Source organism: Blennius ocellaris, assembly GCF_963422515.1.
Source record: "Blennius ocellaris genome assembly, chromosome: 18".
NCBI classification, from domain to species: domain Eukaryota; kingdom Metazoa; phylum Chordata; class Actinopteri; order Blenniiformes; family Blenniidae; genus Blennius; species Blennius ocellaris.
The window spans coordinates 1,488,178-1,502,216 of NC_137667.1; the positions used below are offsets into that span (position 1 = coordinate 1,488,178).

The window sequence follows — 14,039 nt, forward strand, 5'->3', positions numbered from 1 at the left end:
GGATGGAGTTGCTGCTTGAAACCCGGAAAAGAGGTCAGATGTTGCCACCTGGATCATCACTGACGTTCTCATAAAATTATTTTCAGTAATCATAAGAATATGAAGTATTAATGGTGACGGCAGCGTCTGAGGCAGTGAGCTGTCTTCTATTTGTTTTTGCCGGGGAGCGTCGCGTGTTGATGACGAAAGCAGCGCTGCGACTCTGCGGTGGCTGCGGTTGCCAGATTGGCTGTTTTCCTCCCCCATGCATGTTGAGCTCCGTTTACGGAGTGCTTTAGCCGGGTTTTCCACTGGAAGGCTGTGTAAATCTGGCAACCCTCCTGAACGTATTAAACCGGTCAAACTGATTCCAGTCGAGGAGCCACATCAACCTGATCTGACCTCTGACCTCTGGAGGCCCAACAAGTCAAACATCACATATTAAACTGCAGATATGGACAAATGTTAAAGTCTTTCCTTCTTTTGATCCTTTTGGAACTGCAAGAATTTGCCAGTCTATTTCTGAAATTTACATATTAAAGGAAATCAGATATTATTATATTTGCAAAAAAAAACAAAAACCCCTCAGTCACCTGTATCTGGATATCGTATTTTTATTCAGGATTAAAACAATTTGTCATCATCTGGAAATTGTTTTGAGTTTACGTGTCTAAAGTATCACTTCACATAAATTGGACTCATTGTTTTATTGTGAAAGGTGTTGCGTCATGTGACCTACACTGATTGCATTAATAAATTCTGACCAAGGGCGGTTTTGAATGTCATTTTTGCCGATCCAGTGTTTTCCGATCAGCCTCTGTCAGTTTTCAGATTTATACTTAAAAAAAAAAAAATTCTCATGGCGGGCCGGAGTAGATCCTCTGGCGGGCCGCTTCTGGCCCCCGGGCCTCATGTTGGACACCCCTGTATTAAACTGAGAGAGCGCCGCTCACAAACACCAGAATGAGCTCGTTTATCAGGCGGGAAAACAGAACGTTCAGTCAAAATATGAACGAGTTCACGAACGAGAAAAGCATGAACAAAAAAATGTCAAAAACACACAATCATTGACATGTTTAGAGATATTTATATCACATTATACGTCAATCCATTAGTATAAACTCCAAGTATTTTGCACTATTTGTTTAGATATTCAACATCCATGAAGGCAAAACACGTAAAAAAACAGGGTTGAGGAAATGATGCATGGAAAGTCACATTCTGACGGTTTTAAAATGTTTTGTCCTTCATTACTCTGATTTAGCTTGACGGTGATGATTTTCACACTTTGGCAAAAACCAATATTGAACTGGAAGTTAAAAGTCAACGTCCGTCGCAAATAGTACAGAAGAAATCTCGTTTTTCGTTGCATGTCCAGACGATACATTTCAGTTTGATATCACGTCCGCCATGAGAAAAGACGACTTGACGATATTTGCCTGAACGACATGTCCATGTCACTTTGTCATTGTGATGCCAGCCCTTCGGTAAACAAATTCACTGACCTGTGTAAGACAGCCTTGCCTGGTCTAACCGATTTGCTTTGCAAAGTAAACCATAAGACGAGACACTTTGCATCTCCTTCGCGGAAGTTTTTCTCAGTTTAAATCCACGTATTTAAGTAACACTGTCTCGTGAACTTCCAGGGTTAGAGGTTTGTAAACTAAATGTATCAAGGTCATTTTTTGCCGGTGAACCATTTGCAGGTTGCAGTAGTGAGCGAATGGTGGAGATTCAACGTGAATTCAGCGTCGAGGCACAAATGCTGGGTGCGTTTGGACAAATTCACACTAAAACAAGAAGGCCGTTGCTCGGCTAATCCCCCGCCGGAGGGCTTTATATTTTCTCACAAAGCCAGCTCTAAGGCAGCACACTTGGTACACTAGAGGGTGTTCCATGGGTCCTAGTAGATAATTATGTAGAATCTGAAAGGTCTTCTTCATAAGCTATGTCAAAATACGTCTCCAGAGCCCAAAAGGTGTTTTTATGCACTTAGTGACCCTGTGACCTGATATGCAAATTAGGTCATGGTCACCATGGTGCCCCTTCTCCCCAGGTGGAGTGTCCATGTGTGAAGTTTGGTGACTGTGGGCCCAGGAACTGCTGAGAAATGAGGAGAAATGTTTATATGAAAATACATGTATTGTGCAACCATGACGAGCAAACTTCAGACCCTACCAATCTTCAAGGTCAAGGTCAGGTCACTTGGTGTACTGGAGGTTATCCCTGGAGTGTGTATCATGTGTGTATAAAATTTCAGAGCCCGAGCTCAAAAACCTAGGCCTCCAGAGCCCAAAATGTGTTGTTTAGCACTTCGTGACCCTGGGACCTACTTAATATGCAAATTAGGTCAAGGTCACCATAGTATCCCTTCCCCCTCTGAGATGTATCCACATGTGAAGTTTGGTCACTGTGGGCCCAGGGGTTGCCGAGATATAGGTAGAAACGTTCGGACGTACGGACGTACGGAGACTGTTTCAAGATCCCCCTTCGGGGCCTATCAGCCACGGCGGGGGATAAAAAGAAAGAGCGTGTTCTTCATGTGTTCGTCAGGCAGCCTGGAATTAGTCCTGTGCTCAATTTGGAGGTAATCATAATGAAAAATGGGCTATTTTTCTATTCAAGTTTTTCCTATAAAGTGTGGGTGTCACACTGGTAACACGTGACGCAAGGTAAGACATTTAGTCAATTATGGTAATTGCATGTGTATTTTGGAAGCCTGATATCAGTACTAGAGCCTGAGTGGCCAAACTGCAGCGCCGAGGGGGATTAATGTAGTCACGGGCCCCTCGGCTCGCCACACTTCCAGTTTTTATACAGTCACTTCTGGTTTTTGTTCAGTCACTTCCAGTTTTTATCGTCTCTTCTTGGGTTTACACAGCCACTTCAATTTATATACAGTCACTTCCGGTTTTTAGACAGTCACTTCCGGTTTTTATACCATTCACTTCTTGATATTATAGTCACTTCCGGTTTTTAAGACAGTCACTTCCGGTTTTTATTCATTCACTTCTTGATATTATAGTCACTTCCGGTTTTTAAGACAGTCACTTCCGGTTTTTATAAATTCACTTCTTGATATTATAGTCACTTCCGGTTTTTATACATTCACTTCTTGATATTATAGTCACTTCCGGTTTTTATACCATTCACTTCTGGATATTATAGTCACTTCCTGTTTTATACCGTTCACTTCTGGTTTTTATAGTCCCTTCCTGGTTTTATACACGTCCGTGTTGCCCAAATTCTTCCTGTGAGGCCTGAGACTTCACATATAAACAAAACACCACTTTGTCACAAAGTATAAACACTGGTGAAAACACAACACTCCCCGCTTTGAAGATCCCACATCACATTGCATTGTCACTTCCTACAGCGAGAAGCACTGCCTCAGTAATTGGACTCTCTTTCTCTCTCTCTCTCTCTCTAAAACTGAATTTAATTAAAGCAGTGACGAAACACTATATATGTGATCCATTTACCAAATATGCAAAGTAGTATCGTCCCACATGAACTACTATTTCTTCTGTGTGAAGAGTTCAGAGTGTGACCACGAAACACAAACACACTTGTTCTTCCACACCTCCACGAGTCACAAGGTCTGCACACAGCGCCATCTGCTGGACGGACCAGGTAAGTGTCACAACATCCAAAATGAAGAAGAGAAACTTGAGAAGCTTCTGTCATTTTCTTGATTTGACCATTACTTTCTCTTACAATGAATTAATAACCGTGTTCAACTGCAAATAAACAATAAGTTATCTCACTAAGAATTTACGATAACTTCAAAGGCAAAGGCTTCAAAGGCGTTCAAAGGGGATTCATTGCTGTACAAGGAAATTAAGGGGAAAAAATAAAGTGATTAAGAAAATAAAAATAATAAATAGATTAGTAATAAGGGAAATGTATTGTTTACTGGAAAGCCTGATAAATAAATAATAGTGTTTTACACATCGTTTTCAGTGTGAAACATATAAAGACAAAGAAAGCAAATATTCAAGTTGTAAAAACTTCTACACATGGACACAAATCTATTAAATCTTTATTCCTGATCATCCTTCCCTCTTTACAAGAAAATAATTTAAACATCCTCTATATTTTACATACAAGTATTACAATGCGTTCATAAATTAAATAGTGTTGCTACATAGAAGAATATCCTAATCGAACGGTAAATGAAAGGGTTCAAAGCTACCTGATAAAGTGCATAAAATATGGAAACACAGGTTTTCGTGCCTCTTGTGGCCGCCTGGGAGTTAAAACAGTGACATCATCCATTTGCACATGAATTTGATATTATTCAGTGGAATGCAACACAACAGTGTTGACAAAAACTGACCAAATCTGAAGAATCCATGAATAAAAATAACTATATTCCAGTTGTGTGTTTTTAACGGCTTCATATACGATGAAATCAAGTCAAAGTAACAGAAAATAACGTCAGAATTTCTTCAGCATTCGAGGTTATTGATGTAATGAGACCTTGATTTGTGCAGAACGAGACGTGTGTCACGAAATCAAAAGACGGTAAAGTTCGCCTTCCCTCCGTGAGTCACAGAAAAACGACTCTCCTCTTCAACTCTTCTGTCGTTTGACGAGAACGACTCCAACATGACGCCACATGAACTTAAAACTTTACCTCTTTCCTCTGATATAAAACCTGTCTGACCCACAATAACATCAAAAAGTCCATAAATGTATTTCACTTTGCTGAAACAACCCAACTTTTTCAGAATAAAATCTAATTGTGCTTCTTCCAGTTATGTTGTAGTTTTTTGTCGTAGCCACAATGGAGCAACTTGTTCCAAGAAGGCATCAAGTGTTGGAGGAGGTATTTTGAGGGGGTGAACTGGAAGAGACGTGGTAGCCGTCTGAAAAAACAAGGAAACGACAGGTCAGACGACAAACGATTAATCGCAATTAATCGCGGAAAATTGTGCAATTAATTAGTAAATTAATTAAAATAAATAAATTTTTTTTAATCAATTGACTGCACTTGAAATAACACATTCACACTGACATTCAGTCAGCGAGAATCTAAAATAAATTAATCTTTTGCTTCAACTTGTTTATATTTCAAGAAATTTAAAATATGAATAAAAACTCAAATGAACGTCGTGTGCTTTAAAGCTTAACGGAAAACAGTACAAAGACAACGTACAATACATTTCACGCCGTTTGCGTGGTTTTTCAAACAGTGATGGCCGCCGTCGTGTCATGACTCGCAGTCCATGCTCTCCCGGGGACTTTTATTTTGACGGTCACCGTAATAACAATCCAACTCGGGTCGTCTGTCTTTTAAAATATCCGTGATCTTTCATTGTTAGTGTTTAGAGCTCATTGTTTCTCAGTGTGTGTGGTTTCATTACCAAAAACCAAACAACAGCACCCACTAGTGGCCCAACATGAATACTACAATGTTTTCAGCATGTCTGCAGTCGTTTTCACGATACTGCCAGGAAAACGAGCGGTCAAGGAACTTCTTTTTTTTAAAAGTTCATACTGTTGCGGGTTGACTAATGACACAGCGCTAATAGGATTTAATGTAATATTATTATAAACATCAGTTTTTCTTCTATGAGCATCTATTAAAATTAAAGATGCAAGCAGCGTTGGTCGGGACCTCGCTCAAGCCCGTCGGGGTGGCCACGATCCTCTAGACCGGATCACAAAGAATTTTAGAAGTTTTTTATTTTAATGACTTTTATTTTGAAAAAACAGCATAAAAACCAGCTAATTAGCTAGTGAATCGTGACCGCAGCGCCCCCATTAGGCCACCTACCAAATTTCAGCTCAATCGGACAATGTTTGCTAGCATGCTAACGGGCATGCTAGGCCGCGAGCTAGCCAATCCACCTGAAAATCTCAGGTGGTACTCGGCAGGTGCCCCCGAGCCGGAATCTGGTTTTACTTCAATTCTGGTGTGAATGACACAGCGCTAATAGGATTTAATGTAATATTATTATAAATATCAGTTTTTCTTTTACGAGCATCTATTAAAACTATTTTGTAGTTTGCTTTTTTTTGTTTACTGTGATAATGGGTTGGCCAACCACACAGTCGTGAATCCAGCTTAAATACCATAATGCTAACTGACTAAATATATAACGCTTAACTGATTAAATCTAAACAGAAAGAATCTAAAAGAATCAATTTCAATCGTGCAGGATGTGTTTGATCTACCTCTGTTTTGTCTCAACCTCCGAAATATTCCCAGCCCACTGGAGTTTCCACCGCTGGTGCTCTGAACACAAGAAGGCACAAATATTGTAAACAGAAACTGATGACTTGCAATAGAAAAAACGCCCCCCCAAAAAACCCCCAAGAGTTGTGAAACAGTTCTTACCCTTGTTCCGCTGCCGCTGGTGGATATTGACGCAATTTCTGACCGCACCTGAAATTAGCACATGGCTATGATTACTGAGCATCGGGGAAATATTACAAAAGGTACATCAACGTTTTTAACAGACGCAACCGAAAAACTCGTTTAGACGACTTCCATGTCAGCTGTTCTGTTGTTAGCCGCCAAACAATACAAACAACAAATGTTGTTTTGAGTATTCCTGCATTGGTGGATCAAACAATTTATCTAACCACAACATTTTGCGTCTGGATGTTTCCCTAATTTGTGACCATACCAGGTGACGGCGGCATCAAACTTGATTTGATTTGATTTGATTTGATTTAATTTAATTTAATTTAATTTAATTTAATTTAATTTAATTTAATTTAATTTAATTTAATTTAATTTAATTTAATTTAATTTAATTTAATTTAATTTAATTTAATTTAATTTAATTTAGATTAAAGAGACCCTGGAATTAAAGTACACAGACAGACTGACAGCTAAGTGCTAATTGGGCTAGCACTAGATGACCCCATACAAACAAGATTAATTTAATTTCAAATAAAAAAAAAAAAGAAGAAAATGCTCTGCAGTGTATTGACGCCTCCACAATTGTTCTTTTGAATTATTATTAAGTCGCACTTTTATTAGTAGAATTATTTGAAATAATTTGACAAATACGTACCTTTTTGTCCACCAATGTTCCAAACACCAGTACGAAGAAACCCTGCATGAAGAAACATCAGGTGTCATGCAAGTTTGTTATTCAGAAATATTCTTGAATTACATTTTTTCTTTCTTGTTCAAAACTGTTTTTCAACAAATATTGCCTATTTTGAACAGTCAAAATGAAATCGTCAAATTTCCCAAATAGTTTATTGCACCAAATTTAATTCTCAATAAATTCATCTTCCAACTTCACAGCGCCCCTAAAGGCCTGGCAAGTGTACTACAGGCCCTTAAACTTTGTGTTGAGCCGTGTTCATACCAACATGTGGACGGAAATGTTTATTCTTTTAGAACGCTGGTGAGCGGACGGGGCCTTGGTCAAGTAAACATTTGCCATTTTTCTGACATCAAAAGAAGAAAGAAAATATACAATAAAAGATGAGTAAAGTGATTGAATTCGTACCTGAAGGGAATTGAAGAATGAAAACGAGATGTGAAGTCCCAGATTTTGTTGATCGAAAATGGTCCCAACTCCCAGAGCCCACGTCAGCCCAAAGAGTGGCGTGAGGATGGCCAGACTCCTGAGGATGACCACGACAACGTGCTTGTCGTTTGGCTGCGTTGAGCTCAGCCCCGCCGTTCTACTCCTCAGTATTTTGTACATGACGATAATCAGGATGATGAAGTTTATCAGGACGATGAGCAGCGCCGGGACCACGAACGCCAGCAGCGCCCGAGACTCCACCCAGTTCAGCCAGCAGCCGCCGGACCGTCGGATGTACTCGTTGTCGGGGGAGGTCGTCGCGATCGTTATCGCCGCGATGATGATGGGACCCCCGTAGCCGATACAGAATCCGATAGCCAGCATTGAGGATTTTGACAGGTCGCCTCCGAAGATGGAGACCGTCCGATAGAGCAGCAGCAGAGCCGAGGCGAACATCCAGAAAAAGAGGGCCAGGTAGAAGAAATGGATGAAAAACGTCGCCGCGATGCACACGGGCATGTTCCTCTGTTCCGAGATGTTGAACGCGACGATCAGCCAGATGTTGGCTATGAGCAGAGACACGGCGATGTTGACGATGGAGACGTGGCGCAAGTAAGAGGTGCGGTTGTTGCTTATCTTTCGCCAGACGATGGCTTCGATGATGAGACACACGACGAGGGACGCCAGGGAAATGCCGAGTCCAATGTAGGTGATGACCGTCAAAGCGAGACTGTCCGGAGTGCCGATCGACATGAGTATGGAGAAGGAGGTGAGGTGGTCGCAGGCGCAGGTGAACGTGTTGTTCACGCTCATCACGAACTGGCAGCCTTCGTCGTCCCACCCGCCGAGGCCGTCGAACAGGCTGAAGTTCCAGAAGACGCACTGAGGGTTCGCCAGCGACGCGTTCAAGCGGTCGTAGGCGAAGGAGACGTTGTCCACGGCGTTGGTGGACTGCACGAGCACCACCCGGCCGTTGATGAACCTGGAGGACGAGTTCGCCTCGTCCCTGGCGGGGAGCACGTTTTCCATCGATATGAACGTGATGGCCGTGACGAATCCGCCAACGTCCGGTATGTCGATCTCCACGGCGTCACTGTCGATGTTGAAGGAGCCCGTCACACTTTCTTTGTCGAAGAGAATAAGGGGCGTGTCGAAATCCAGGGTCTCGTTAATGACGCGCGTCGTTATCGTCTCGAGAGACAGCAGGAGTAGCGAGCTGATGCTGACGTTTTCCAACGTCCTCGTCGAAGAGAACGTCCGCACGAAACTGTAGGATTCTGACAACCTGTCGTCAAAGGAGCTCGTTGCGGGAATCGTCGTTTCCGAGGGGTCGAGGGTGACTTCGAACAAGGCCTCCCACGATTCCCTGGCGGCGTCTCTGGTCAGGACGCTGGTGGTCAAAAGGACGTCCTGAAATGACGGAGAGAAAATGACAATGAACACGAGAAACGTATGAATCCAGAAAACACAAGCTTGGTTGAAGGAACTCTCCGAGGCCGTGTTCACAACGCTTTCTAGCCAAATTCGCAAAACTGTTTACACGACAACGCTAATTGGAGCCGCTGAAAACTCGACTTTTTTTTGAAAATTGCTCCCAAAGTTGTTGTTTTTTATATTGTAGTGTTTTCTGAATTTTGCTGTTATTTTTAAAATTATATAGTGTTTTCTCTATTTAGTCGTTTTTATTATTTTGTAGTGTTTTCCTGAATTTTGTCGCGTTTTTGTTTATATTTTGAAGGGTTTCTAAATTGTACATTGTTTTCTCTATTTTGTAGTTTTTTTCTGAATTTTTATGTTTAAAAAAAAAAAATCTTTATAGTGTTTTCTCTATTTTGTAGTTTTTATTATTTTGTAGTGTTTTCTTGAATTTTGTCGTGTTTTTATTTTTATTTTGAAGGGTTTCTAAATCGTACACTGTTTTCTCTATTTTGTAGTCTTTTCTGAATTTTGATGGGTTTTTAAAAAAAATCTTTATAGTGTTTTCTCTATTTAGTACTTTTTATTATTTTGTAGTGTTTTCCTGAATTTTGTTGCATTTTTGTTTATATTTTGTAGTGTTTCTAAATTGTACATTGTTTTCTCTATTTTGTAGTTTTTTTCTGAATTTTTATGTTTAAAAAAAAAAAAATCTTTATAGTGTTTTCTCTATTTTGTTGTTTTTATTATTTTGTAGTGTTTTCCTGAATTTTGTTGCGTTTTTGTTTATATTTTGTAGTGTTTCTAAATTGTACATTGTTTTCTCTATTTTGTAGTTTTTTTCTGAATTTTTATGTTAAAAAAAAAAAAATCTTTATAGTGTTTTCTCTATTTTGTAGTTTTTATTATTTTGTAGTGTTTTCTTGAATTTTGTCGTGTTTTTAATTTATTTTGAAGGGTTTCTAAATCATACACTGTTTTCTCTATTTTGTAGTCTTTTCTGAATTTTGATGGGTTTTTAAAAAAAATCTTTATAGTGTTTTCTCTATTTAGTACTTTTTATTATTTTGTAGTGTTTTCCTGAATTTTGTCGCGTTTTTGTTTATATTTTGTAGTGATTCTAAATTGTACATTGTTTTCTCTATTTTGTAGTTTTTTTCTGAATTTTTGTTTAAAAAAAAATAAAATCTTTATAGTGTTTTCTCTATTTTGTAGTTTTTATTATTTTGTAGTGTTTTCTTGAATTTTGTCGTGTTTTTATTTTTATTTTGAAGGGTTTCTAAATCGTACACTGTTTTCTCTATTTTGTAGTCTTTTCTGAATTTTGATGGGTTTTTAAAAAAAATCTTTATAGTGTTTTCTCTATTTAGTACTTTTTATTATTTTGTAGTGTTTTCCTGAATTTTGTCGCGTTTTTGTTTATATTTTGTAGTGTTTCTAAATTGTACATTGTTTTCTCTATTTTGTAGTTTTTTCTGAATTTTTATGTTTAAAAAAAAAAATCTTTATAGTGTTTTCTCTATTTTGTAGTTTTTATTATTTTGTAGTGTTTTCTTGAATTTTGTCGTGTTTTTATTTTTATTTTGAAGTGTTTCTAAATTGTACATTGTTTTCTCTATTTTGTAGTTTTTTCTGAATTTTTATGTTTAAAAAAAAAAAATCTTTATAGTGTTTTCTCTATTTTGTAGTGGTTCAGTAGTTTTTTCCCCAGATTTTAGCAGTGTTTTGCACTTCCCAGGCCACCGTACACTTCTCTCGCGATTCCTGCCAAAGCGAGGGGAACTTCAGCCAGAACACAAGGTTCCAGTGCAGCGTTAAGGAACCTCCGTTCGCTCACCTCCATCAGCGTTTGGTTTATCACAGTGGTTGATGCCACCTCAGCCACATTGTTCAGGATCCTGACGATGGCGATGATGGTGGCCTGGGATTCAACCACGTCGTCGGCGAGGTCAATGGTTGTGTTGCTGAGGTCGTCCAAGAACACTGCCAGCGTCATGTTATCCACAAACTGCAATGAGGAGAGAGAGAGAGAGAGAGAGAGAGAGAGAGAGAGAGAGAGAGAGAGAGAGAGAGAGAGAGAGAGAGAGAGAGAGAGAGGTCATATTGAATCACAGATCAAAAAATAAAGATATATATGAAATGGCATAAACGTGCTTTCGCTTTTCACATTCTGTATCATGAGCGTAAATATATTAGTGGCGGGCGGATCGATCCAAATATCGATAATATCGATACCAAAGAAGGTATCGATCTTATCGATATTTGGCATTAACCACTTCTTTGGTATCGATACTCAATTTAAATTTAGCTCATGTATGTATGCATGCTGTTTCGTCATGAACTCTACCTGCAATAATATTTTATTTTCATTTGTTCAGGAGGGATAGTTTGTTTATTTAAAAAGAAAAAAAAATCCAGATATTACAACGTATGGGGGGAAAATCGTTTTTGTCGCAGTTATCACGAGAAAAAAAGTATTTTCAATTTATCGACAAACTTTTAGATAAGTGCTTATTTGGCTCGACAAACAATGAACCAAAGGAACGAATAAATCATTAAAAACACTTAAAAGTCATTAAAAATGTATCTGGATTTTGCATTAACTTCGAACGTCAAACATATCGGATTGGTATCGGCAATACTGGGGCTGTACTTACTTGGTATCGGATCTGTCATGATCCTGCCTTCTCTCCTCCCCTCCTGTGTTCCCCTTAGCTCCGCCCCCCTGGGGGACTCCTGCTTCCTCCTGCTTCCTCCTCCCTGATCACAGCTGTCTGTCGTTGTCATTAGTGTGTATTTAGTTCCCTCTCTTCCAGCTCCGGTTGCCAGTTCGTCTGCGTTTCTACACCATTCGTACCCGCCTTTTTCCCTCGTGTTGCCTTCGTGTGTTTTTGACCTTCGGCCTGCTTGCCCGACCTTGCCTCCTGGATTCCCTCCTCCATTGCCTGCTCTGGTTTTTGATCTTGGACTGCCTGACTTTGCTTCTGCTGTGCTTTTGAAAATAAAACACTTTTGAACTGAGCTTCTTGTCTGCCGTGCAATTGAGTTCACAAACCCTGACAGGATCAATACCAATTCTTGCAGAATATGTATATATATATATATATATATATTATATGTTTACAATACATGCTTTGTAATTCAACTGTGAGGGACAGAATCTAAAACAAAAATGCAGAAAATCACAGTGGAGGATTTTTAAATTTCCATTGTATTGCATGACATAAGTATTTGATCGCCTATCAACTAAATGTAAATTAATTATTTAAAAATCATCCACTGTGATTTTCTGCATTTTTGTTTTGGATTCTGTCCCTCACAGTTGAAGAGTACCTTTGATACAAATTACAGACCTCTATATGCTTTGTAAGTGGGAAAACTTCAAAACTCAGCAGTGTATCAAATACTTGTTCTCCCCACTGTGTATATATAAAATGATTCAGAATTGTCAGTGAGCTTCAACTATTGTTTATCACAATATAACACATTAGCATCAATCACTCATTTGATTCCTAATAATGATCTAACTTATGACATCAAACAGACTAGATTCTCCAGAGACTCAACACCGTCACATCATTCATTCATTTTCACACGATGGGGGAAAAAACCAAAAGTGTAAACCACCAGTAGTCCCAGTAATGAAGCCTGGCTGGTGGCTGCACTGACCTCCGACCACTCCAGCAGCATCTGGATGCGCGCCAGGACGCAGTTGTCTTGTACGTCTTCGAACTCGGTACTCTCCCTGCAAACCGCTGTCACCTCCCCCACGCTGCCGTTTTCGCATCTTGCCGCCGCCCGGAAATTCAGAACCGCCTGACCGAACCTCTCGTCGTCACAGACGATGTCTGGGAGGAAAACGGGTCGAGCTTTTATTTCCGAAGCAGGTTTTTTCTTTTTAGCTTCTGGTTTCTTCCGAAGTCGTCGCGGCCGATCGGTACTCACTGCTTCTGGTGAACGTTAACGTTATGGTTCTGCGGAACTGTGAGTTGGACATCAGTACGCAGGTGACCGTTCGCTCGCTCTCGCCGCAGTCTTCAGGGATGTCAATGTTAGACGTGATTCTTTGAGCCGATTCTGCACCAAGAAAACAACAACAACGCATTTAAAATCACACATCTCTCACCACAAACAGTGTGAGAACTGCTGGAACATCAGTTTCTAATTAAAAAAAACCTTCATCGTCCAGTTGCGCGAAGAAAACGGTGTGGTTGCCTTCGACGAAACACTCCACTGGTACCGTCTCGTCATCGCAACTCACGGTTCGTCTGATCGGGTTTACGTGGATCACGGGCTCGTCGAGAACACTGACGTTGGCCCTCTGACGAAAAATGGAACCGTTTCCGTTTCTTCTCAGACATTCATATTCACCTGGAATTAAAGATGGTGTGAAACTCAGTGACATTGTTCAGACGTGTTATTGAAGCATGTATGAAGCCCCATCGGCGAGAGACGATTCCCAGATAGACACTTTCCAGATAGACGATTCCCAGATAGACGCTTCCCAGATAGACGCTTCCCAGATAGACGATTCCAAGATAGACGATTCCCAGATAGACGATTCCCAGATAGACACTTTCCAGATAGACGCTTCCCAGATAGACGCTTCCCAGATAGACGATTCCAAGATCGACGCTTCCCAGATAGATGATTCCCAGATAGACGATTCCCAGATAGACGATTCCAAGATAGACGATTCCCAGATAGACGCTTCCCAGATAGATGATTCCAAGATAGACGATTCCAAGATAGACAATTCCAAGATAGACGATTCCCAGATAGACGCTTCCCAGATAGACGATTCCAAGATAGACGATTCCAAGATAGACGATTCCAAGATAGATGATTCCCAGATAGACGATTCCCAGATAGACGATTCCAAGATAGACAATTCCAAGATAGACAATTCCAAGATAGACGATTCCCAGATAGACGATTCCCAGATAGACGCTTCCCAGATAGACGATTCCAAGATAGACGATTCCCAGATAGACGATTCCCAGATAGACACTTTCCAGATAGACGCTTCCCAGATAGACGCTTCCCAGATAGACGATTCCAAGATCGACGCTTCCCAGATAGACACTTCCCAGATAGATGATTCCCAGATAGACGATTCCCAGATAGACAATTCCAAGATAGACG

The 14,039-nt window shown here is 40.1% G+C and overlaps 1 protein-coding gene across 1 annotated transcript in view; it reads right to left on the reverse strand.

Annotated features, from left to right (window-relative positions):
• Positions 1 to 4,047: 4,047 nt before the first annotated feature.
• Positions 4,048 to 14,039, reverse strand: part of adgrf7 (adhesion G protein-coupled receptor F7) — a gene marked incomplete at its 5' end in the record, with an annotated part of 19,981 nt that continues 9,989 nt past the window's right edge. The window contains 9 exons of the mRNA XM_080513959.1: positions 4,048 to 4,850; positions 6,163 to 6,223; positions 6,326 to 6,373; positions 7,011 to 7,052; positions 7,458 to 8,888; positions 10,732 to 10,902; positions 12,564 to 12,742; positions 12,840 to 12,971; positions 13,071 to 13,265. Of these exons, the coding sequence (XP_080370085.1) occupies positions 4,795 to 4,850; positions 6,163 to 6,223; positions 6,326 to 6,373; positions 7,011 to 7,052; positions 7,458 to 8,888; positions 10,732 to 10,902; positions 12,564 to 12,742; positions 12,840 to 12,971; positions 13,071 to 13,265 (2,315 nt within the window). The 3' untranslated portion in view covers positions 4,048 to 4,794. The remainder of the gene's footprint in view (positions 4,851 to 6,162; positions 6,224 to 6,325; positions 6,374 to 7,010; positions 7,053 to 7,457; positions 8,889 to 10,731; positions 10,903 to 12,563; positions 12,743 to 12,839; positions 12,972 to 13,070; positions 13,266 to 14,039) is intronic.